The sequence below is a fragment of the Merops nubicus genome, unplaced genomic scaffold, assembly GCF_000691845.1.
Source record: "Merops nubicus isolate BGI_N331 unplaced genomic scaffold, ASM69184v1 scaffold20066, whole genome shotgun sequence".
Classification (NCBI taxonomy): Eukaryota; Metazoa; Chordata; class Aves; order Coraciiformes; family Meropidae; genus Merops; species Merops nubicus.
The window spans coordinates 100,506-123,433 of NW_008613266.1; the positions used below are offsets into that span (position 1 = coordinate 100,506).

At 35.0% G+C, this 22,928-nt stretch overlaps 1 protein-coding gene across 1 annotated transcript in view; it reads right to left on the reverse strand.

Annotated features, from left to right (window-relative positions):
- ZZZ3 (zinc finger, ZZ-type containing 3) overlaps positions 1-22,928 on the reverse strand; it is a 33,870-nt gene that overhangs the window by 6,181 nt on the left and 4,761 nt on the right. Inside the window, exons 2-8 of the mRNA XM_008941860.1 lie at positions 10,813-10,951; positions 9,306-9,453; positions 9,105-9,223; positions 8,733-8,804; positions 8,455-8,556; positions 6,815-6,910; positions 2,250-2,405 (exon numbers count right to left, since the gene is read on the reverse strand). Coding sequence (XP_008940108.1) covers positions 2,250-2,405; positions 6,815-6,910; positions 8,455-8,556; positions 8,733-8,804; positions 9,105-9,223; positions 9,306-9,453; positions 10,813-10,951 — 832 coding nt within the window. The remainder of the gene's footprint in view (positions 1-2,249; positions 2,406-6,814; positions 6,911-8,454; positions 8,557-8,732; positions 8,805-9,104; positions 9,224-9,305; positions 9,454-10,812; positions 10,952-22,928) is intronic.

A 22,928-nucleotide genomic window follows, 5' to 3' on the forward strand; every position in this document is an offset into this window, starting at 1 on the left:
AAGAGGCTTGCTCTTTAATGTTTAATTTCTAAAGGTCCTATCAATTATTTAATTGTAATTATGACTATATAGAGGACTAGACTGCACATGTTCAGAAAAATCAAGGTTAAATGACATGATTAATTTGTGTGGTGATAAGCTACGTTCTCCTAATAGAAAACAGGAACTCTCCTTCCATGCAAATCTTCAAAGTTTTTCTGAGAAAAACTATCTGGCACAAAATAACTGTATATTAAATAAACTATGCTATGATAGCTCCCTGTGTGGACACTTCCTTCTGGAACAGTAAGTAGCTGTATTCTAGAATAATGAGACTACTCAAAAAATGAAGTAATCATAACTGAAGAGTAAATTCACTCTGCTGGTAATAGAGGGTCTTCACTTGGGAGTATCTCCTTTATACCAATACAATTCTTCAGAATGGTTATGCCAGTCAAGTTGCCTGGTAATAGCCAAGCAAAATCTTCTGCCTTTACAAAGTCACCCGGTACTTCTATTGTAAAAAAGTCAAACAAAAACTTTCCTATAGTTTATAGGAAAATAAAGTTTTCCTATAAAAATTCTTTTCAAAGAAAAACTTTCCTATAGTTTTCTTGCTATACTGAATCCTTCCTCCCCCATGCTGATGCAAAGTATTTTTCTCCATGACAGTGACTGTCACTAAGAGATCCTTTTAGCACTAGAATCCATTTAGCATGTCACTAAGAGATCACTTTTAACATTAAAATAGAATCCTGCACATTTATTTTGAATATAGTTCACGATCTCTTTTTTCTTCCAAATTGCTCTATTTTGCACTGATAATGGGGATCTTTTTGGTAACTGAGCTCACCTGTGTCTTTCTACATTACTGCAAGCCAGAAATATATCCATCTGGAAATGGTGCACTAGTGAAGAAAGAAAAAATTAGGCTAAATCTAAAAAAATAAAAAAAAAAAAAAGGGGGGGAAAAAAATAAAAAAAAGGGGAAGTTTGCAAGTCCACCATTATCACTGCAAAAACATAAACCAGCAACTTTATCTAAATTTAAATAAAACCCAGTTGATTTATGGTGCCCACAGACCACCACAGTAAAACCAAATTATTTTAGGAAAATATTCAGAACAGTTAGAAAATATGTATTCAAAGCCAATACAAAACAAAAGAATGCTTGCTCAAAACCAGTTCCATTTGAGATAATCATAATTCTGCATCTCTTCTAATATGCATTTTTCTTTCCAGGCCTTGTAAGGTTCTTACTGGAATACGCAAAGTTATGAGGTCTCCAGATGAACCAAAAGACCATCAGAAAGAGAATAGAGAACAAGAGTGAAGATGGGATTTATGACTGAGTAACAGATGAGCAAATTTAATAATTTAAAGAAGATTATGCAGTGCATGTAAAAAAGGCAATAAAGAAAATGAATAGACCTATAGTGGGTGGCCCAAATACTTCTGTTATGCAATGAGCTTTCACACACAGCATGTCACTAGGCTCACAAAAAAAATTAAAAGTAACAAGTCAAGTTCTTCAGCCTAAGCACAGTAAAGCCACAGCGATTCACACCAGCTGTGAAATCTGTCCAGCATCCTGGCAGCAGGATATAATCCCTCTGATTCTATGACCCTAAATGAAAGTGGAAATGATATGTCTAAACTCTTGTAGTATTATTGCATCTGATAAATTAGGAAAGGGAAACAATACATGATGTAATAATACATTCGGTTAGGATGTCTGTTAAAATTTGCCTCTAAAAACAGATTCATTTGTTTGCTGACTGGCAATGCATTCTGTTAGTTCGTGCTCTGACGAAGATTTTTAAAAAAACCCTAATTCATTCAGCCAGTGAAGGAAGACAAAAAGCAATGATGTCAAGAGCATTCAAATTTTACCAGAGCTCTATGTAAATTTTCAAAAACACATCTTGAGCCAGAACCATAACTACATAGTTTATATGATTTTCGAACTCAACCTGAGGTCAGATAGCCTTTTGAAAATATGCAACTACAACATCTTAGAACTGTTTCAGGACAAAACTGTTTTTTACTTCTTTTACATCCTTTCTTTCTGATTTAGTTTAAATTTTCTGCAATTAAAAGCCTTTATATTTAACAATGTGTTTACCACTCAAAATGGCTCATGAATCTTACTGCAATTTAATACTCACTTAATGATACTTACTCTCTGGCTCTTAATTCTCACAGTATTCATTAAACAACGTTAAAATGACAGCAAGCAAGACATTCTCCGACTGATTTAAATGACATACCGATACTTCCTCTTCTGCTGCAGTATCCATATGGCTGTGAAAACTGGACCTGTCATCATCATCTTCATCCATATAAACTGGAGGTTCATGAGACGTCATAAAAGTTGAAGGTTTGAAAAGATGTTTATTTAAAGGATGCTGTCGTCTACTTGATGACTACAGTAAAAAAATGATATATTTTTAAAGACATTTCTTGGCTATTATTTAAACAATCCTCATCAATAAAACATCAACAGAAATTTGCTCTTTTACACCAAACAGTCTATCAGATTTCCAATCATTTTTATGTTAACGTCTACATCAGACCCTCATACAGCGTGAATTTTTCTTCCCCGTGACAACTGAAATCAAACGAACAGTGCAACGCTTCTTTGGCAAGAATGCAGTAAGAAAGAGTCCTTACCCTGAAATCTCTACCCTGTAAATAGATGAGACTAACAGCAAAAGAAAATCAGAAAGTAAAGCTGTTAAACTAAACAAAGAAGTAGTTTTGCACAGGTCCAAGAGACCAGTCCATGCATGACTCTTACCATCAACTTCTTCTATTAAGTTGTGGCTTAGAAAATTCAAGTCTAGTCTAATTGTCCAGATTTCTTTCTTAGTCCAGGGAGAGAAGAGGCAGTTCATTCCACCATAAAAGGGGTTTCTAAGAGTTAGAAAGAATTGCTTGCTAAAGGTTCCCTTTCATTGCCACTTACAGGGAGAAGGAACCTAAAAATCTTAGATAAATTACTCTGTTGGTGTATACCTAGAAACTTTCAGCTTCATTGCTATCTGAAGTTGTAGAATGCATGGCAGTTTTAAAATATTACTTAAAGGCAGTCAGATCCTATTACTTATTCCCCATGGAAGAATATTAAATATCAAAAGAGTAATTTATGCTGAATGAAACTGACTCAACTTTTTACTTAGACACTTTCCAGACCAGCACTTTGACATCTTAAATGTCAGATCTTAGATTCCTCAACTTAAATAAAACAGTGTGAATCAAAAAAAACCCAGAAGTATGAAAAGTGTTTATTTAATAATCATAAAAGAGAGGATTGTCTTACACTGTGTCTAGCCTCAGTCATACAGACAAAGCCTTACAATTATTTACAATAGTTGGTGGTTCCTCTTTTCATACAAGACTTTTTATCCCATAGGTTGCTATACATCTTTGTCAGTGTCATAGACAGTGGTACCAAGTGCACTCTCACCAAGTCTGCTGACGACACCAAGATGCGCAGTGCCCTCAACACACTGGAGGGAAGGGATGCCATCCAGAGGGACCTGGACAGGCTTGAGATGGGCCCATGCCAACCTCATGAAGTTCAACAAGGCCAAGTGCAAGATCCTGCACCAGGGTCAGGACAATCCCAAGCACAAATACAGGCTGGGCAATGAGTGGTCTGAAAGCAGCCCTGCAGACATCTTGGGGGTGTTGGTGTTAGTACTGTAGCACAAGCATTTAACTCTAAAAAAAGGATGCCACCTCTAAAGAGAGATCTAGCATTATCTTAGTCATGCCGAGTTTAAAAAGGCAAAGATGACATAATTATCATAGATGGAATGTAGCTACACACACAGAAGTGGAACTGGGACTAGCTCCATTCACTCTTAAGGCAAGCAGTGAGGTGAAGTCTGTAATAACAAGTGAAAGCTGGTACCTCTGATCTGCAAAACTACAGAGCACAAAAAAATAACATTTTGTTCTAAGACTATGTATTATCCACTCTGTTGAACTTTTACACCTCCTGCCTTACGATTACTGACTTCTTGTGTTTTGCTGCTTTTTTGGTTTTCCTTAAGATTTCAAACCCTCCAAAATACTTCCATCTATAATGTTAGATGGTATTTCAGCATGAGCTGAGACTGCGATTAAAATCTTTTGCTAACAGAAAACACATCTGCATTCAAAACTAGATCTGGAAATCAAGTAAAGGAAACTGTATCTGCACCTAAACAGTAGCACTGTTATGCAGACAGTTGTGACCTACAAATGTAACCAAGAATTTGAATTCCCTTTTTAATATGATTCTACTTCTGGTAAGAATGAATTAAAGTACCACATAAAAGCAGACATTTAAAAAATCATTTTTCCAGTGGGAAATGTACCTTCTGGATTAAGCTTAAAAGCAGGTGTACTAATGGCATTATATAAGCATTAAATTGAAAATGATAAGCCATAACTGAAGAACTGAACACTAGTGTTCTACATCAGTTTTATTTTCACTAGTAGTAGATAATGGTTATACAGGAAAATACACCGATGCATCCTGTTAATTTATTGGATCACTTATCAGAACTGATATTATGTCATATGAGGAGATACACAGTAATTTCAACATGATGTTCAACAACTGAATAGGTTTCTTGCCTCCCCAGTAACAACTTAAAAAAAAGCACCTTGGGCAAGCCCCATGAAAAAATGCAAGTACCTTCTTGTGAAGCATCCCTTTCACAGTGTTATTTACATTAAGTGTATCTATGTTTTTTATTCTGCCATAGATGTGTGCTTTAAATATCAGCATCCAATACTTGTATTACTGGCAATAAAGCAGATACCACAGTTTACAGCCTATGTGCATATACATTATCAAAATAAGGCTGATCACAGCATAACCATGACCCAGGCTTTCAACATCCCTTGCTTTTCCTTCCTGCCACTTTGTTATCTCCATTGGAGACTTGGGGATAGCTACAGCCTGGTACACTGCTGTCTGTTTCCTAAGTTGACAGCTACATTAGCAGACAGAGTTCTATTTCCCCACATACACTATCTGTTTGATTTTTTTCATCTGCTGTATTTCTTGTGTGATACAAATATAAAATGAAGATGCTACCTTAATACAAACTAGGGCACTATGACTTTTGTTTTATGACCTGTTAATAAGGTTATGAATCATACTGTGAAAACAGAAGTAAATATTAGATTTGTTCTATAGACGAGCTTAAGAAAAATCTGTAGGATGGTAGGATTAACATTGTAGTATGTGACTGTTAAGAATTTCATAAAAATGTTTCTCTCTTGGCTATACTGTGTTTATATGCAGAACAGTGGAGTTAAAGAACTTTATGGATCACTGTTCAAATTAGTAAAAAATACAGGTAAAATGTCACACATACTGATTAAGTGTTCTCACTTCTTATCAAATACAGTGATCTGCTGCTTGGCAGCACCACTCACATTCTGTAATAACAGTCTTTCCAAATAAAATTAAAAGGAAAGAAGTAAAGACATGTGACTAAGGTAATTTAAAATAGTATGGCAATATAAAGAACTCAAAGGATTATAGTTTTCAGAACTAAATGTTCAACCCTTTTTGAAGTCAGCCCCACAGTATGGTAAACTGTACAAGTAATTTAGCATTCTGACTAATGAATCTCACCACAGTATTTAAAGGATCAAAGTTTCCAGCTGTCTTTTTGGTTCTTCTGCCAGGAAGTGCTTTTCCAACAGACAAAGCAGCAGAGTCATGTCTGCACCTTCCCTGCCTCTGTTTATAGCACAGAATAGATTAAAATCCTGGTGAAAGTAAAATGGCATTACCATGACGTGTGGTAGATCTTTCTGTCAGATCCCTCTGGCAATAATTTCTGTTCCCAAACTTACAACGGACTACAACTGCAGATTTGCCTTTTTGCAGAACCGATGTAAGGCTTACTCTGCTCTTATCAGAAAATATTATGGACACCCAGAAGCAAAAAAAAAAAAAGCCAATGTTTCTCTACAAAATGCCGTTGTAACAGGTTTAAAATAACTTTTGTAAACACAATGGTAAGAACAAAACCAAACACGACAAATCAAATCCCTACAAAACCTGAGACTGCCCTCTTCAAATGTATAGCATCCTCATTAGTACCCAAGACTACCACATTATCTAAATCAAAATATATATGACCTGTCTGCACTGGAATCTAGTCTTTTCTTTTGCAAGTTAAGACTATTTCTCAGGACCATATTCTTTTCTCATTGATTCCAAAATCAGAAAATGCACTGTATTTCAATAGTCATTTTTATGACCATTCTATTTTAATTGTCATACATGTTGAAAACCAAAATAAAGCATGACATTTCAGTCTTATGCCTATGCTTCTGCTAGTTCAGTATGCTCAGTTATACATAATTCTCTGTTTTTGTTTATTAGAAGATGACTGTGCAATATGAGTTACAGGGTTCTTCATCCTCTTCTAACAGGGTTCTCATTGTCCTCTTCTAGATCACAGTAAACTTACAAATGAGGAAAAAGTACCCCAAGACCAATCATTCAACCCTATTTGTTCAGCCTGCAATCAGACTATGTTCTCTTTTCTGACACTCCATGTCCCTGAGATTATCTGATAAAGATGTAATTAACAGATGTCAAATACTGAAATGTAATATGTCAATGTGAAACTAGAATAACACCCAACTCACTCTACAGTGCTAATGGCTAAAGAAAAAAAATACATCAAAGGTGGAACCATTTAGTATGAAAGCACTCATCAAGACTTAAACATATTGAAAATATTACTGATTTACACTCAATTTCCATGTAAGCGCAAACAGAAATACAGAAAATTCTGCTGCAATATTGTCTCACCTTTTTGGAATATAAATACATGTTTGGAGTTCTTCCTGGAACTGGAATACCAGCTTTAGTCAATTTAATAAAATATTTTTGCACTCTACTGGCAACCTAGAAAAAACAACATGCAACAACTAAATCTCAGATGAAATGTAACAGGCCTCGATTGCAAAGTTTTGTCAGCATTGCTACATTGGCTTAGAATATAAGGATAAGAAATTCTCATCTTCTACTTTGTGACAACTACTCTACCCACTACCTATCTTGCAATGCTGCATTTGGAGTATTTCCAGGTAACTTCGAAGGCTTTCAGAGAAAAAAAAAAGTACCATTTTTTAGAAGTACAGAGGGAATTTACCAAAAACTGCAATAGAAAGGAAATAATTTGATTATTTTATTATCTGCTGAAGTTAAAGATTTTCTTAATAATTACAGATTACTTAAGCATTATTAGCATACAGCAAGCACTTACGGATTTTATTTATTAAATAAGTAAGCTTTTTTTTTTTAGGTATGGAGAGATATACCTGAAGTATAAGTATCATCAGAGATGATATAATATTATATATTGAAATAATTAAGTATACTTTCACCTGAAAACACAGCTGAAATAGGAGAAATGTAAAATGCTGTAAACACAGAACATGAGCATTTTTTACTTCTGGTTGAAATGGAGAAATTATGTCATTTTAAGGGAAAAAGGCCTAACAAGTCAGATGCAGAAATACTCAGTGTCTCCACATCTGTGTCCTTTTGTGGATCTCAGCCCCAGTACAGAACTCATTCTTCTGTCTGTGAGTCCTCCTATGTCTGCCCATTCTACAGGAATGAGGTGCAGGAAATTCAGCACTCAACTGAGGACAGTTGGAGTCACTAGATTTGCTATACAGAATTAAATGCATGCTGTCAAAACCTAATGAACAGCTACATCTGGCTGCTTTGTCATGGGCTTTGGGGTACTTTTAACATTCTGTATTTGAGATTGAGTTCCACTGTTACTACTGAAATGCAAGCCCCACTGTTAAATTTTTAAGAATAAGTGATTACTGAAAAGATACAGGGTTTTACTTATTGCTATTTCCAAAAGAAAAAAAAGACATCTACAAATCAGCCTTCTTTGAATCTGTATCACTGCTAGGATGCAGTGACTGACATAATCAGAAAAAAAAAATCTTTAACATAGGAGTAATAGATCATTGGAATGGACTGCCCAGAGAGGTAGTGGAGGCCCCAGCCCTGGAGTCATTGAAAGACAGGCTTAATAGAGCCCTGGACAACCTGACCTAGGTAAGGATGTCCCTACTTGTGTAGGGAGGTTGGACCACATGACCTCTAGAGAGGTCCCTTCCAGCCTCAAGCATTCTATGATTCTGTGATCACTACTACCACAGCACAAGCACTCAAACAATGGCCAAGAAGTATTTTTTTTTTCTTACAAAATAACTTCAATTGCTTGAATTAGGAACATTATAGAAAATATACCTCTTTGTTAATCCCTCAGTTTATCAATTGTGGGTTGACAGAAAAACCCCTCAAATTAGAAATAAATTACTTGAGTGTTAAAGAGAAACCTGGATACAATCTCTTACCACTACTTCCTAAAAAGCTTAGATGTCAAGGAAAGGAATTACTACTCCAAGTGTTCTATCTGTTACCTGCTTTGCAGTTCTATTTCCCAGTTCATCGGCTATCTTCTGCCACCTTCGGGACTCTACTTCCTCTGGTGGATACTTCAAAAGCAATTGCTCAAGTCTTTTCTAAATCACCACGGGAAGAAAAACCAAACACATATTTTCTAGTAGAGATATGATTTGTCAAAAGAGCACTATCTACACACAGAACTGACTTTTATTTGCTTTAAATATTATTACAGAATTTCCTTTAATTCTCATGTATGTTACCAAAGCTACAAAAGTTAAGAGTTTCCCATTACCTGTTCCTCTACAGTCCACAGCTGGTTAAAAGTTTCAGGTTTGGTCTCATCACAAAGTCGTCCTCTTATCATCTGCTCAAAAACAGTATATAAAATGGGATATGTGTTTAGAAAAAGTACAGGTACGATAACTTCATTTTAACCATTTTCCTATCCAAGTAAAATCAAACCCAAACCAAATAAATGTATGAAAACTTGAAATAAAATTTGCCTAACCCGACAGCAAGTTCTCTGATTTGGTACACAAACGGCACGTTGCCACCAACATTAACATTTGAAGAAACAGTTCAGATCATCCACATGCCCATACTGAAAAAGGAAAAGAAAAAAAATAAAAATTTTGTAAAATTTTATCTTTCCTTTAGCACCTACCTGTGGACGACTATTTGTAGAACCTTCTGGACCATCACTTAAAGGCAAGACAGAGTAAGAAACAGGCTCTCCATCCTTCTTCGGATCCAAAGGACTTTTTGGTCTTGCAGGCATACCTACTGTACGTAACACAAGAAGGGAAATACTAAACCTCCACACAAGCAGTTTCTTTCTTGTAACATACACCCACTTTCCTTTTACCTTTGTCAAAAATGAGCTTCACTCTCCTACTGTTACGTTTTCGGTTTTTGAATTCTCTCTCGAAGTTTCCAAGGCTACTGGTGTATTGGTCCCAGGCAATCTCAGGGAGCTGAACTACTCTCTGTGGACATGGAAGACCCATATTGACCTGAAAAAACAAGAACAAAAAGTGAAAAGCAATATTTAATACAACTGCTGTATATCCAAACAAAAAAAACGACAAATCCTGAAAAGTTATAAAAACCCAGCACTGCCTCTTAGCTAACAGCAGAATCCAAAATCAGAAATTTTACAGTGCCATGCAGCACACAGTCTTTTTAAGGAGAAGACATCTTTCAAGAATAATACACAACAGTGCATATAAAATATGCAGCGGCACGGTCAATGATGGCTTATTGAGCATAAAACTTTAAAGCATGTATTTCCCCGATGAAATCAGATTTTTGTGTTCAGTCTCCTGTTACTGTCTGCCTTTTGTTTCAGAGTTTTATCATCTGATAAAGCTTTCCACCCAAAAAATCAAAGTATATTTTACACTGATTCTTCTGCCTAGAACATAACTGTTGTAAAGCCCAACATTTTATTTAAATATCAACCTTAAGATTATTAATTCCTTTGGTTTGGAGACCAGAATACATCAGACACTTTCAACTATCACTAGTGTTTCTCCATACAATGATTATCGAATGCAACACTATTACATCATCCATGTTATTAACTCATCTCAAAATTTAATGGAAAGACAACTACTGAAACCAATGGGCTCACAACCGGCCCCTCTTTAAGCCTATGCTCTACAAACCTAGTCAAAGAGCACCATAAAATACCTACTTCAGTCTTCACTGAAATGTAACATGTTGCTACCAGACTAGAAGGTCAGGTGTGTTTGTCATTGGTAGACATGGCAGCAAGAAAGTATTCAAGCTCTGAACGTTTTTTCAGTATCCTTACTTCTACAGCTGCTACAATTTTTCTTTAATCATGAAAAGAAAATGTTTCCTTATCACAATTAATTCTCCTCCACCGGACAACAGTCTATCATATTACCCAGAACTGAGGTATATTTTTTAGTGCTCACTATGGTTTTAGGCTACTAACTACATCTCCCACCATTTAACACGGACCCTACTAAATTCACTCCTAGCACAATATTTAATTTCTCTAATGAGAAAGGTTATGAATTTTTGATCTAATGCCTTACTACAAATTACTTCCAATTATCTATAGATTCCAGGTGGCCTTAACATACAAAAATTACAATCAGAAAGGTAAAGACTACACTTTTAGATACCTAAAAAAAGGAAAGAATATCTAATAAAATCAGTGAAGACATATGTCTTACAGATTTATTAAGAAAACAAAGGGCCATTTTTGCTCAGCAGAGAAAGGATTTTAAACTCAATGTTTATGCAAGTAGATACTGAATTCTCTGATTCTATATGCGGTGAGTTACTAGTTATTAAAAAATAATATCCGAATAAGACTTAAGAAAAGCCCATTGAAATACCTTCTTCTGGAGTCTTTCCACAAATCCAATAGGATCTTTCAGTGCTTCTCTCTGGTGTCTGCCTAAACATTCAAGGTCTTGAACTGCTTGAGTACGTTGAGCCTCGAGTACAGCAATCGTCTGTAACAGTCTCTGATAACTACAGAGACAAAGGAAAAAATCTCACTAGATTTGTCTTTAAAAGTGACACCCCTCATCTAAATACTAGCCATGATTACCTACTAGTATCTACTAGATCTCATAGCTTCTCTGAAACAGTTCACAGATATAATCGTAATTCAGTAAAACTATCAAATCTATTTTAAGTAGTAGATAAATTTATATAAACCCATTAAAAAAATTAACCCCTAGTCATTTCCTTTAAGTGTAAATTCTATACTAGCTAAAACAATGTTATCAGGGATGACCTGTTCATATGCTCAACAGTTATGACCAACAAGCTTTGCTTATAACGCTAAAAAACCCACAAACCTAATTCCTCTCCCACTTAATCATCTTCCTTCTACCACAATTCAAATGACACTACCACGGAATTTTAGTATTTCACTCAGCTATCCACAGAATGGACAGGAATGGCTTACAAACTCTATCTAAACATTTCATAGAAGCTTCATCTTAGAGCAGAGTACGAGAATTATTTACAAAATGTAATAATAAGCCAACGAATAAGTAATTTTCAAGATAAATACATACAAAACAGATGCCTATAAGAATACAAAAGTTGAATTAATATTCCCTCAAATTTTCAAACATTCCCTCAAACCTGCTGTCCTAGATTCACACACAATTTTGATTGCCTGTTCCACTGATCTAATTGAGAGTCACTGATGGGACTGTCATACCTGTACCAAATCATGTACGCTTCCCAAATTATTTTTTTAAGAAGCTAACTCAGAGTCAGAAAACCATACAATATCATAACAGAGCCTTTAAAAAATGAGTAACTGTATTTAACTTTTGTTATCTTTAAAGTTACTGTTGTCCACTTCTTTTTCTGAATCATGTAGTTACCCATAGCCCCTGTGCCTGCAAATTACGTACCACCTTTTTCATGGCATTTTCTGACAGTTAATTTAATTCATTTAATTTAATGGCATTTATTTAATTCAGCACATAATGCAACCTCAAATACACTAAAATTAGGTAAGATCTAGTAAAGACTACAGCATTTCAATAAATTTTCTGTCTGTTCCCTAACTGCTAAGACAAAGACAATCCTAACACAAAGAATTCCACATGTATTACAGAAAAGATCCAGTGGTCACAGAGTTAAGCAAGTTTTTCAGTTGACTGCACTGGTGGTTGGGTAAGGCTTCAAGTGGATGGAAATAAACAGCCTCAAGGCAAAATACAGGCTTTGTACCAAAAAAAGATTTAAGTTTCTATCTAGACATTAAACTGCTGCCTCCCCATGAAAAAGGGCAATTTTCTTTCCACACAAACATAATATTTGCATAAAATATAGCCATACGTTCTGAAGTTTGCAACTACAATACTAAGCTTTTTTAAAAACAGTAGGATACAATTCTGTTAAGAATTTATTATTTAAATTTGTCTACATATATTCAGGTTTATATGCAACTAGGACCTAAAATACATGTTTAAAAAGATGATTAATATCAGAACAATAGTGGAAATACAGTAGTATTTTCACTACTGGAAAAGCACTCCAGTTTCTTCCAAACAAAGTAACTTTGCATAAAGCAAGATAATATTAATGGAGCTACTCTTGAATAAGTGAAAAACAAACCTCAGAAATAACTCACAGAAGTAGTGATGGTACATCAAAATTTGCCTGAGACAATATGGCAGTTCATATTGTGACATGCTTACAGGTATCATCACATGTGGAATTAAGATCATTACTTAAGTTTTTACAAATAGTATCTGATTATTGCTAATCTTTGTCCATGCTCAGGTGGACTGACAGCACTTCTATGCTGAAGCCTGCGCTGCATGCTCCAAAGGAATAAAAAAATAGGTAGGCTGCTCACACCTTTGATGAAGATGCAGCTTTAACAACACAGAAAAGCTTAATGATACCTGGGGAGATGATTTAACCTGGACAACAGAGGCCTTTTTCCATTAGCAGGTGCCAAAACTTCTCTCTGAGACTGTGCTAACCCTAGTCATGGTAACAGGGCCTCATATGTGTGCAAAATTATTTGCATCTAGAATATGTTAAAACAAATACCTCCTTTTCTTTTATTAAGACATTTTAGCTCATTTATTCAAATTGTATTTAAGTGATTGCCTTTCCAAATTAAATGGAAAGAAAATAATCATTTCATTTAAAACATTTACATACATAGAAAAAAAGCAACCAAATGCTGGCAATTTAGGTGAAGTGCTTATTTAATGATTATTCACATGCAAAAATTGGGAGAAGAAATAAACTTAATGATGTGGCCTGACATAATTAAGTCTGAATGGAAAGAAAAGAAATTACATTTGAGGAGAAATAACAACAAAAATAATGAACTCCAATTACTTCCCTCATTAAAACAGTCATGAAAACTCACTGCAGTAATGATGGATTTGGAAGATAAATAGTTCAGAAACGACACCTTTGGTCTTCATGGAAATATTTAAGTATTACAAGAATGTCAGGATCATTCAGAAACTTTATCTGATGCTGGTTTGTAGCTATATAGTGCTATTATCCTTAAATAATTTGAGAGAAAAAGGAGCAACCTGTTCCAACAAAAAGATTTCCCAGCACTTTTTTGTACCTATGCTAAATAAACTTATTAACCTGGAGCTATGCACTTTAACTCCCATATTCTGTTTTTATGAACGAATACATTCTGAATCCCAGGAATAAGACTGGAGTTTTATCAAGTGAATATCAAAAGTACTGAAATGCCTGAAAATTTTAGAATCTTACATTGTCAAGAAAAAGAATTTAAAATACTCATCCTGAAATACATAGTTTGCATAGTCCATACTCAGGTAGTTCAGATTTGCTGCAGTACTGCATTCTCTCCAAACCATTGCACCTCCTTTTAAGTTTTAAGACTTTTTAACTGACTGTATTGTAATACATTTGCAAATGTTCTTTTAAGTTTTAAACCACAGCTGTTTCCACAGGTTTGTACAGACTTTCAGTTCTCTGTCCCTACATGACTGTGATACAGCCAAGTATCTATCTGAAAAGCAGTAAGCCAAATAACAATGCATATGTTTATCACTGTCCTGGAAGCCTCTGCCTTCTCTGGCTGCACAGTCTCACACAGTAATATAATACTTCTGCCACACTAAGCAAAATACACCGTGTACATAATTTGTAGGACTATTTTGAAAAAAAAGTGGCTAACGATTTTACTATCCATCCTCCAAGGTTCTTTGTAAATAAGTGCACCACTTAAAACTCACACTACCTCCCGCAGTTGCACTAACATTCTCCAAAACAGAAAAAGCCTAATGAAGGTAAAAAGAAAGTAACTTGAACCTCTGCTGCAGAACTGGCTCCCTCTTCCAATGAGGCAATCAAAGAGCAACCATCCGCAAATTATCTAACTACAGCAACAATTTTCTCTGAAAGATCTCTAAGGAATTACCAATGAAAACAATCTCACATCCTCTACCAAAACAAAACAATTTATAGAACTAAAAATGCATAATCTGAGTAAACTCACAACTAGTCATATATATCCCTTACACTGACTTAAGTTGAACTTTTCTTCGTTCTAATTACTACCTTCTTAGCAGATATAAAGCCTGAAGCAGCTTTCCTTGCAGGAAAACTTTCCTTCTGCAGAATGTAATTCTGTGTTTACAAAACCCCACTATTGAAGCACTCTTGTAATTTCTTAAGTCAGGTTAAATAACACAAGTCTTCCAAATGAACACTTCAATAATTCAGTACAGAAACAGTTTCAGTGCCTCTATGCTGAAAAATCTTGATTTACATGGGTTTTTGAGGGACCGGTACTTAAAAGAGGAAAGCCACTTCTTAAAGACTGATAGTGATCAGCAGGGATTCCTGCACCTGCAGTGATAACTACTCCACTCTTTTGGATTGCTCCATAAAACAAACAGTACATAGCAGAGCCATATTTCTGGAGGTCCTGCCATAACAAATCAGTTATTACATTATTTGTTTCCATAAACCTTGTTTTAATAGTGATCAGAGACACAGCAGCCTCCTCTCGTCTGTGATAAAACTTGAAAATAGCATAGCCAGTACCTTAATGAGACCTGTTTCCATTTTGACCCAGTTTTGAGATCTATTTTCAAGACTTTTTTTCTCCCCATTCTTTCCATTCTGTGATACAACTATTTACATCTTGAGATCTAAGTACCTAGTTACATCACAGATTTTATTTGCTTTGCATAAGGAACTATTGGGTTTTAGAAAGCACTATGTACATACAGAGTCAATCTGCCTTAAGAATAACATGTTTCTTAAGTTTATTCTTATTTTTTATGCTAAAAGATTTAACATTAGCCTGTACAAGAGGCCATATCAATTCATCGCTTTAAAATCTATTCATTTCAGTATTACAGTAAGAGCCATTCAGCCACAGAGGCTAGTCCTTCTGGTTTCTGAAAGTTTCTTCTCCCTTCAAGAGATGAACACACTGTACTTTAAATCTTAACCGAAGGAGTGATATGAGAAACTTCTATGACAAAAAGATTTTAGCTTTTAGGTAGCTAATTCAAAGTAGTGGATGGAATAAAATAAGTTAAGCTTTTCAGTTAAACCACAGTAAATAAACACTAAGAATCAGTTTTGTCCCTTTGGAACAATGTAAGAGGCAGACATAACACTGGCTGTTAGTAACAATCAGCAAACACCACCAAAATGCCTAATCTCCTCTAAAAACAAGCCCCCTAAAAAGTCTTAATGCTCAAACATTTAAGAGCACAGGAGAAAATTTTCTGCCATTGGTCTTATCAATAAGAAAGAAGAGTTTTCATCTTTGTAAATTCACACATGAAACTAGCAAGAAGAATCTCAAAACAGTACTGTGCGCTATTTGTTAACTTTTCTTATCTAATATTCCAACATAATTATAAAGCTTTTTCTCACCTTTTAAGCTGGAAACAGCATTATTACTTCTGTTCTCCCCTCAAATAAAAATAAAAGGAGGGAGATCATTGCAACTCCAAAGTTTAGACATTATTTCATCTTTTTCATCCTTACATAATCACCTCTGAAGTAATAATATAATGAACATTCTCACATTTACTTATCTATAAAACTCATGCAACTTTGACTGCCTCAAATTTTCACATAATATTCAGACAGTCTTAGAGACACATAGCCAAATGTTTATTACTTGCTCTTACTGTAAACCACATATGGATTTAAAAACTTTACATTGTTACCACAATAATTTTTGCCCTCATTTAAATATTTATCATAGTTAGATCACTAAGGTAAATCAATTCAGTATTTTAAAAATTGACAATATATTAAATAGTTTTATAAAGCCAGCAGGTGACAAAGGTGACAGTTATTAACAATGGAGAACTGTAGCAAGAAATTATTTGTAATTTATGTAATATAATCAGCATACAGAGCTCCATGTAATTTACTGTCACAAAAATTACTTAAAATGAAGTTACTTTGGCAATTATACTTGCTTTACAATGATCATTCAGTACCTTGCAAAGACACGTACTTTAGTGCCTAGTTAAAAAGAAGAAACTTATCTTCTAGACTGATCTAAAGCTGTGCAGCTAGTAGTCATCACTTTCCACTACCCAGACCAACTGCACTTCTACCTTTCTATAGTTCACAATATGACAAGGAGTATAGTGAAATCAATTTTCGGGATTAGAAGGCAAATATGTGTAACATGATTTGAATTTTATATTAGAAACACTGATTATTTCTTGTGCATATATGATTTAAGTGAAGGGAGTATACCGTTCATAAACAAAACATGCCTAAAGTAGATATGTAGAAAAAATATCTACTATCCAGCAAACCTGGTTTTGTATTTGCAAGAGCTGTGACAAAATCGGTAGGTATCAGTAATTGGGATGATTTGAGCAAGTCTTTGTTTTATTGCCATCTACTGGCACTCTAGCAAAATACAGATTAAAACCTGTTTTGTAATTAAATTGTCTGTCACCCTGGATTTTGATCTACTAACAGCAATTCAGAAAAAAAAAAAATGAGATGGTAAACTCAGAAAGTAGTGGATATTAAACATGTTATATTATAAGACTGCAAATTACCATAGGAAAAGGGAAACATTAATTGTACTTAGAATTTCCAAGTTAACCCAAGTCAGCTGTAGTAAGAGAAATTTTGGCTTCTGTGAGAAATATTGAAGTCAGATCAACCACAATCTTGTAATTTCAATGAAGTGTTTTGTTTGTGTTTGTTTCAGTTCAGAAATACCAGATAATGCTCCTAACTTTCAAGCTTGGCCTGAAATCTTTGCCAGTGTCACAATACAGTAACTTTGACACTGTAGTTTCTTACACATTATTCTTTTGTACATCCAACATTACTGCACCAGGAAGAAGTGCTGAGATTTAATGCTAGACTTGTAAAACACACACAAAGGCAATGAAGAAGCAGAAGAGACTGATGAAGAGTGTCCCTTCTTTGATCATCCTTAAGAAGCAGAAGAGTTTAAGGGCATAATCAATAAGGGCTTACAGCAACTTCTGTCAGGGCTTATAAAAGCACCTTTGCCTGAATAAAGCAGCATACAGTAGGTTTTTACTTACATAATGCCTAGATACTATGACCAAGGCAATCCACTTGTAGCCCATTCTGCAACTCATTTACCAAAAAAATTACAGTTTTGTATTGTAATTCTAAACACTCTAGCCTAACCTCTCTACATGTCCTGCAATTTACCGTACTTTCTCTACCCATATTTAATGTTCATAATTCAGATCTTTTAAAAGCCTTCCTAGATAAATAATTCAACTACATCACTATTTCATACGTGAAACCATTAAAGTATACATTAATCAGTTTCTCCAAGTTTACCATGCCAGTAAGAGGAAAAAATTTGCTATTTCTGAATGCCAGCCTCAGGCTATAATACATGTCTATTTAAAACAAAACAGAACTAAGCCAAAAAGCACTTTTTTTTTTTTTTTTTTTGAGGACACTCAAGTCCAAAACAAACCCTAAATCAAACCAGAAAGCCCTACTGCAGCTTTTTACCAGGATGCAGAAGAGCCATTTTAGACTCTAATTTGACTTTCCTTCCAACTTTCACAGCTTCAGGCTTCATATTTAAAGCATCTGAACAGTATTTTATTAGTTATGTTCTTTTCATTCTTAAATCCTTAACTCTGTCCCAGAAACAGAACACTCACTCATATATCTCTATAGGCTTCATTCTTGTCAAGAGCTGTCCACTACACTCAGCAGCATTTCACATTAGCTGGACAAAAGCATCTTTATCAAATATATACATTAACAGCAAGTTTTCAAAATTTTTAGTCATTAGTTCTATATGCTTTGCAACAGACTTGTGACCTAAGTCTTGTTAACATGAAAGGTTATAACATCATCCATCAGTCCTCCCCCACTTAACGTATTTTAAAATAGCCTTTTGATCTTCCTTAAACAGCACTTTCTAAAGTATTTACCTGTGGAACAGTAACATTCAGTAAGGAAGAAATAGAGGTCCCTTCTCATTCCTCTATTTTGAAGGCTTGGAGTGACACCAGGAAATGGCAGTAAAATTGTTTCCCTCCCACAGGGCACAGAAAGGCTGACAGCACATCCCCCAACCCTCTTGCCTCCTTTCTCATAATCTCTAATGAGAATGGTCCCAGTTCCTTTACTGAGAGAAAAATATCACACAGACACCTCCAGTATCTCTGCTTAGATATTGTTCTCCAAAAAGACACTGGGGAAAGCCAACTACTCAGAAGGTGCTTTCTTCCAGTCACAAAACAGGAGCAACCCATGTTACCATGAAACTGACCCAGCTGTACAGAAACCCTCTGAACAAAAAAAAAAAAAAAAACAAAAAAAACAAAAACTGAGAAAGTTGAGAGCACTGATTACTCAACTCCTTCAACTCTCTCTCCCTACATCAGTTCATGCAGGTTTTCACAAAATCCCAAGGAAGAACCCCCTCTGATTATTCAGATGTCTCTTTCTGCTGTAGGAACAAATAAACATATTCCCTCAAGTATTCTGTTACAGTACTATCTGAAGACTATAACTGGATTACAAGTACATGATTTGCAATCATAAGAAGCCGAATGTTTGAACAGCAGTAGAAAGAATTGTTCAGTCTTTTTTGGCTGAAGAAGGGGAAGAAAAGTGAGAAATAAGGAAGAAAATTTGTGAAATGTGTATTTTTATTAGTACTATGATACTACGCCATGGACAAACAGCTGGTCCTTGGCATATGCAGCATAACACTTTCACAGGCTGTTATGCAAAACAACAGGACATCTTAGTGGGAGGTGTCCCTGCCCATGGCAGGGGGGTTGGAACTAGATGGTATTTAAGGTCCCTTCCAACACAAACCATTCTATGATCTTCACCTTGAACTATGCAAAGCAAAATAAAGATGTGCAGTAATGACAAATTAAAAATCAGCTGGCTATTTATACCAACACCAAAATGTAAAGGAAATCAAAGAGCAGGATCTTTCCTCCTTTCAAAACAGCATGCAAGTACTTTCTAGTACCAAGAAATCACCTGTCTGGATTAGAACATATTGATGAGACTAAACCACGCATTAATACATACTGCTCATGCAAGTGCTTTCTAAAAGATATTGCCAGTCAGTTTTGCAGTTCATGATGGAAATGCTGTCAAAACTTCACATAAGGTCACAACAAATACTTAAGACTGGCAGTGGAGTTATTTCATGATAGGTTAGTTGAAACTGAAGAGTAAAGATACCTGAATTGTCACAGCATATGCCAGTGACTATCTTCTTTTCTTCGTGGCATCATTATGCTCACTAATATTTTAGTGACATACTTGTAACCCAGTGGGCAATGACGGTAATACAATTTATTCCTTGTCCCACCAGTTGTACTTTACATTAGCATAACTGGTACAACCACACTTCACCACTTCTGCTTTTAAGTGTCCCTTGTGTGCAGAGCCAAGACAGCGCCAGTGCCTTACTTTCCACACTGCTGTGCAGGATGAACACATGACTGCCTCAGCTTTTCTTGTCTTTCTCCTTCTTTCAGATCAGGACCATGAACTCCATATGGCATTTGATTCTTTTTTTTCAACTGATATTTCCTACATACACCTCAAAAGCATTTTTATTATTTACTATTACTTAATTTTCCAGTTTAGATTAATTTACTAATGAGGATCCTTAGAAAAGGTAAGCATTTCCAAATGAATGTGTGGAAAAAATAGAGTTTCTAACATTTTCTGTATTAAAATAGTAAGTGTGGGGATTTTTTTTTGTTGTTTGTTTTTTAATTTGTGCATTTTTCCCCCCATGATTTTGGATCCACGCTGATCAAACAAGTTTGAAAGACGAGTTCCTGTATATTCTCTAAAAACTGGTAGTTTAGAAAGGGAAGATACCCTAACTTCTCGCAGAATTCAACTGTTCCTCTTCACATTCTCTAGTCAGTCCATCAGAACATAAACTTAACACACACTACCAAGGCAGCCTACAGGGAAGCAGCTCTGCACTGCTCACTCTCTCTTCCAGGACAGGACACTGCAGCAGAGGACTCTTGGGGGTGAGAGCACAGGCAGAAACAGAAAAAAGCAGGTATCAGGCAAAACAGGAGAGAAGACAATTCAAGGACCAAAGGACAAATACAAAAGAAATCATCAGGCTTTGCTCTCCACAAGATGCATTATTTAAATGAGGATTGCATTGTTGTTTGACAGTGCTGTTTCTCTTGGATTGTGCTGTGGTTGACAGCAATATAACTACGTTCAGAAAGAGAAAAATGAATTTGACAAATGTAGTTGACATTTAATGGCTCTTAGAGTAAGCCTATTATGATAGAGAAAAGCAGATGCAGCACATGCCCAAGGCATTATCTCCTGCAAAGTGAGAACTATATTATTTAGTGTTTATTGAATAGTTTATGCAATTATAAAATATTATTCTATGATTACAAAATATTTCTAACTAAACCTTAATCTTTAGCCTCACAATAACTTTGGGTCACTTAGAACTTTTAAATTTTTAAGTATTTAGAGATACAAAGGATCTCAGAAAGCATGATAAAATAATAACACCAGCAGCAAAAAAAGATATTAAAAATACTTTACATTTTAAGCTGGTGTAAAATATAACAAGGCATGTGGTTGTATGCCTGTTACACTATCACGATATGCTTTAATAATGCAATTATCTGCAATACCAAATTGCAGTTGCTCAGAAAGAAGTATCAGAAGTTTCTAATGGATTTCTGTTCTATTTATATTTTGCAGGCAAACCATTTGCAGCATTCAACTTTTACATGAAATGAGATTTTTACTTAAAGCTGATTTAATTATTTGCTGCTTGCCAAGAACACAGACCAAGCTACCAGGCCACAGAAACTACTCTCTGGAAAAAGTACCAGTTTTCCACAGGTATAAGTTTAACATTGGTAGGTAGTTTAAGAAAAACATAACTGTTCCACATCATCCTTGTGTGGAACAAAATATGAATTAAAAACACTAATCTAATACATATGCATTTTAAAAAAAATATTAATTTCTATTACTCTTCAACACTAAAAATGTATACTTTGGCAGTTCTTCTATGTTGATAATAAAGTTTGTAAAGTACTAAGAAGTTATATGTTCACAAAATAGTTGCCATCCTGTAACATTCTTGAGCCTGGTGTGGATTACAAACTGCTACTACAAGAAGTAAATTGATTTACACCAATTCCTTTTATTCCCTAAGATGAAACAAAACAACAGCCAAGGCCGCCTCAGACTAAAACTGTATGTTTGATAGGAAAGTAAGACAAAGGTGTCTTTAAAAATAATACAGGAAGGTAGTTTCTAGTACGAGTCAGTCATAGCTACATGACATCACTACAAAAGAATGTTAGATATGACATATCTGTACATAAAAATAAATCCATACTGTGTGATAAATTTTACCTTTATTCTGAGACATGCATCTAAATATATGGGGATAAATTGCAAAACTGATGTAGTATTTTTATTATTACCCAACAGATATGAAGACAGAGATTTTATCTTAAAATATATTAATGAAAAGTAGTTTGACTTTTAACAATAATTGCCATCCAGTTAAGGAAATACATGGTGCAGGTAAAATTAGAAGTTCAACTTAGTAAAGAAGACTGCCACAGGACATTAGATTTATACTTTGAGAAGATGCTGTTTAAGGCATTTCTCAAATAATTGGTATGACAATGTGCACCAGACCCTACTGTAATAAGTGTAATAAGATGAACTTTTATACAGAACTGCTTTAATTTAGTTCATTAGGTAAAAATATTTGTGACTGAATAAAATATAAACCCTGTACTACAGAAAATGCTACAGATGTTTCTTTTCTTTCTCATATTCATATATTAGAAGTGCATCCAAAGACTATGTATTCATAGTATTACTAGGTATTCATTACTAGGTATTCATAATATTACCATGAATTGTCAAGTATATGTCAAATCTGACTCTATGATCCTACATGGTCCTCAGTTTTCCCAAGGCCTCTGCAATAATGTAACCCATAGTAGGTTAGAATTCACAAGACTTGATTTTAATTACTGAACAAATGCAAGGTCCTAACTCTTGCAATGGAATGCCTGTAGATAAATGCTTATGCATAGCTCTTATATTTCAGTGAGTTTACATACAGGCCTAAGTGCTTCCAATAAAGCTAACCAGCTTACAGGATCCTAGAAATTTACTGTATAATGGATTATATGTTCATAAACCAACGACTCCTCCATTACATTTTCAGCTAGAACTCAGACCTAAACATTAAACAAAATTTTTCCTTCATGGAACCTAGTAACTGTCAAACATTGCAAATTGCCAATCAGAGTAAAAGGTGGTGGGGGGGAGGCATTAAATTAAACATTCCATAAGATAGAAAAGTAAAATAAGTTACTACACTGTAAGAGAGAATTAAACTATAAATGATACAGCAAACAGATAGCACAAACTCCTGAGGAAAGACACAGGCAAAACACTAAGAACAGCATATAAAATT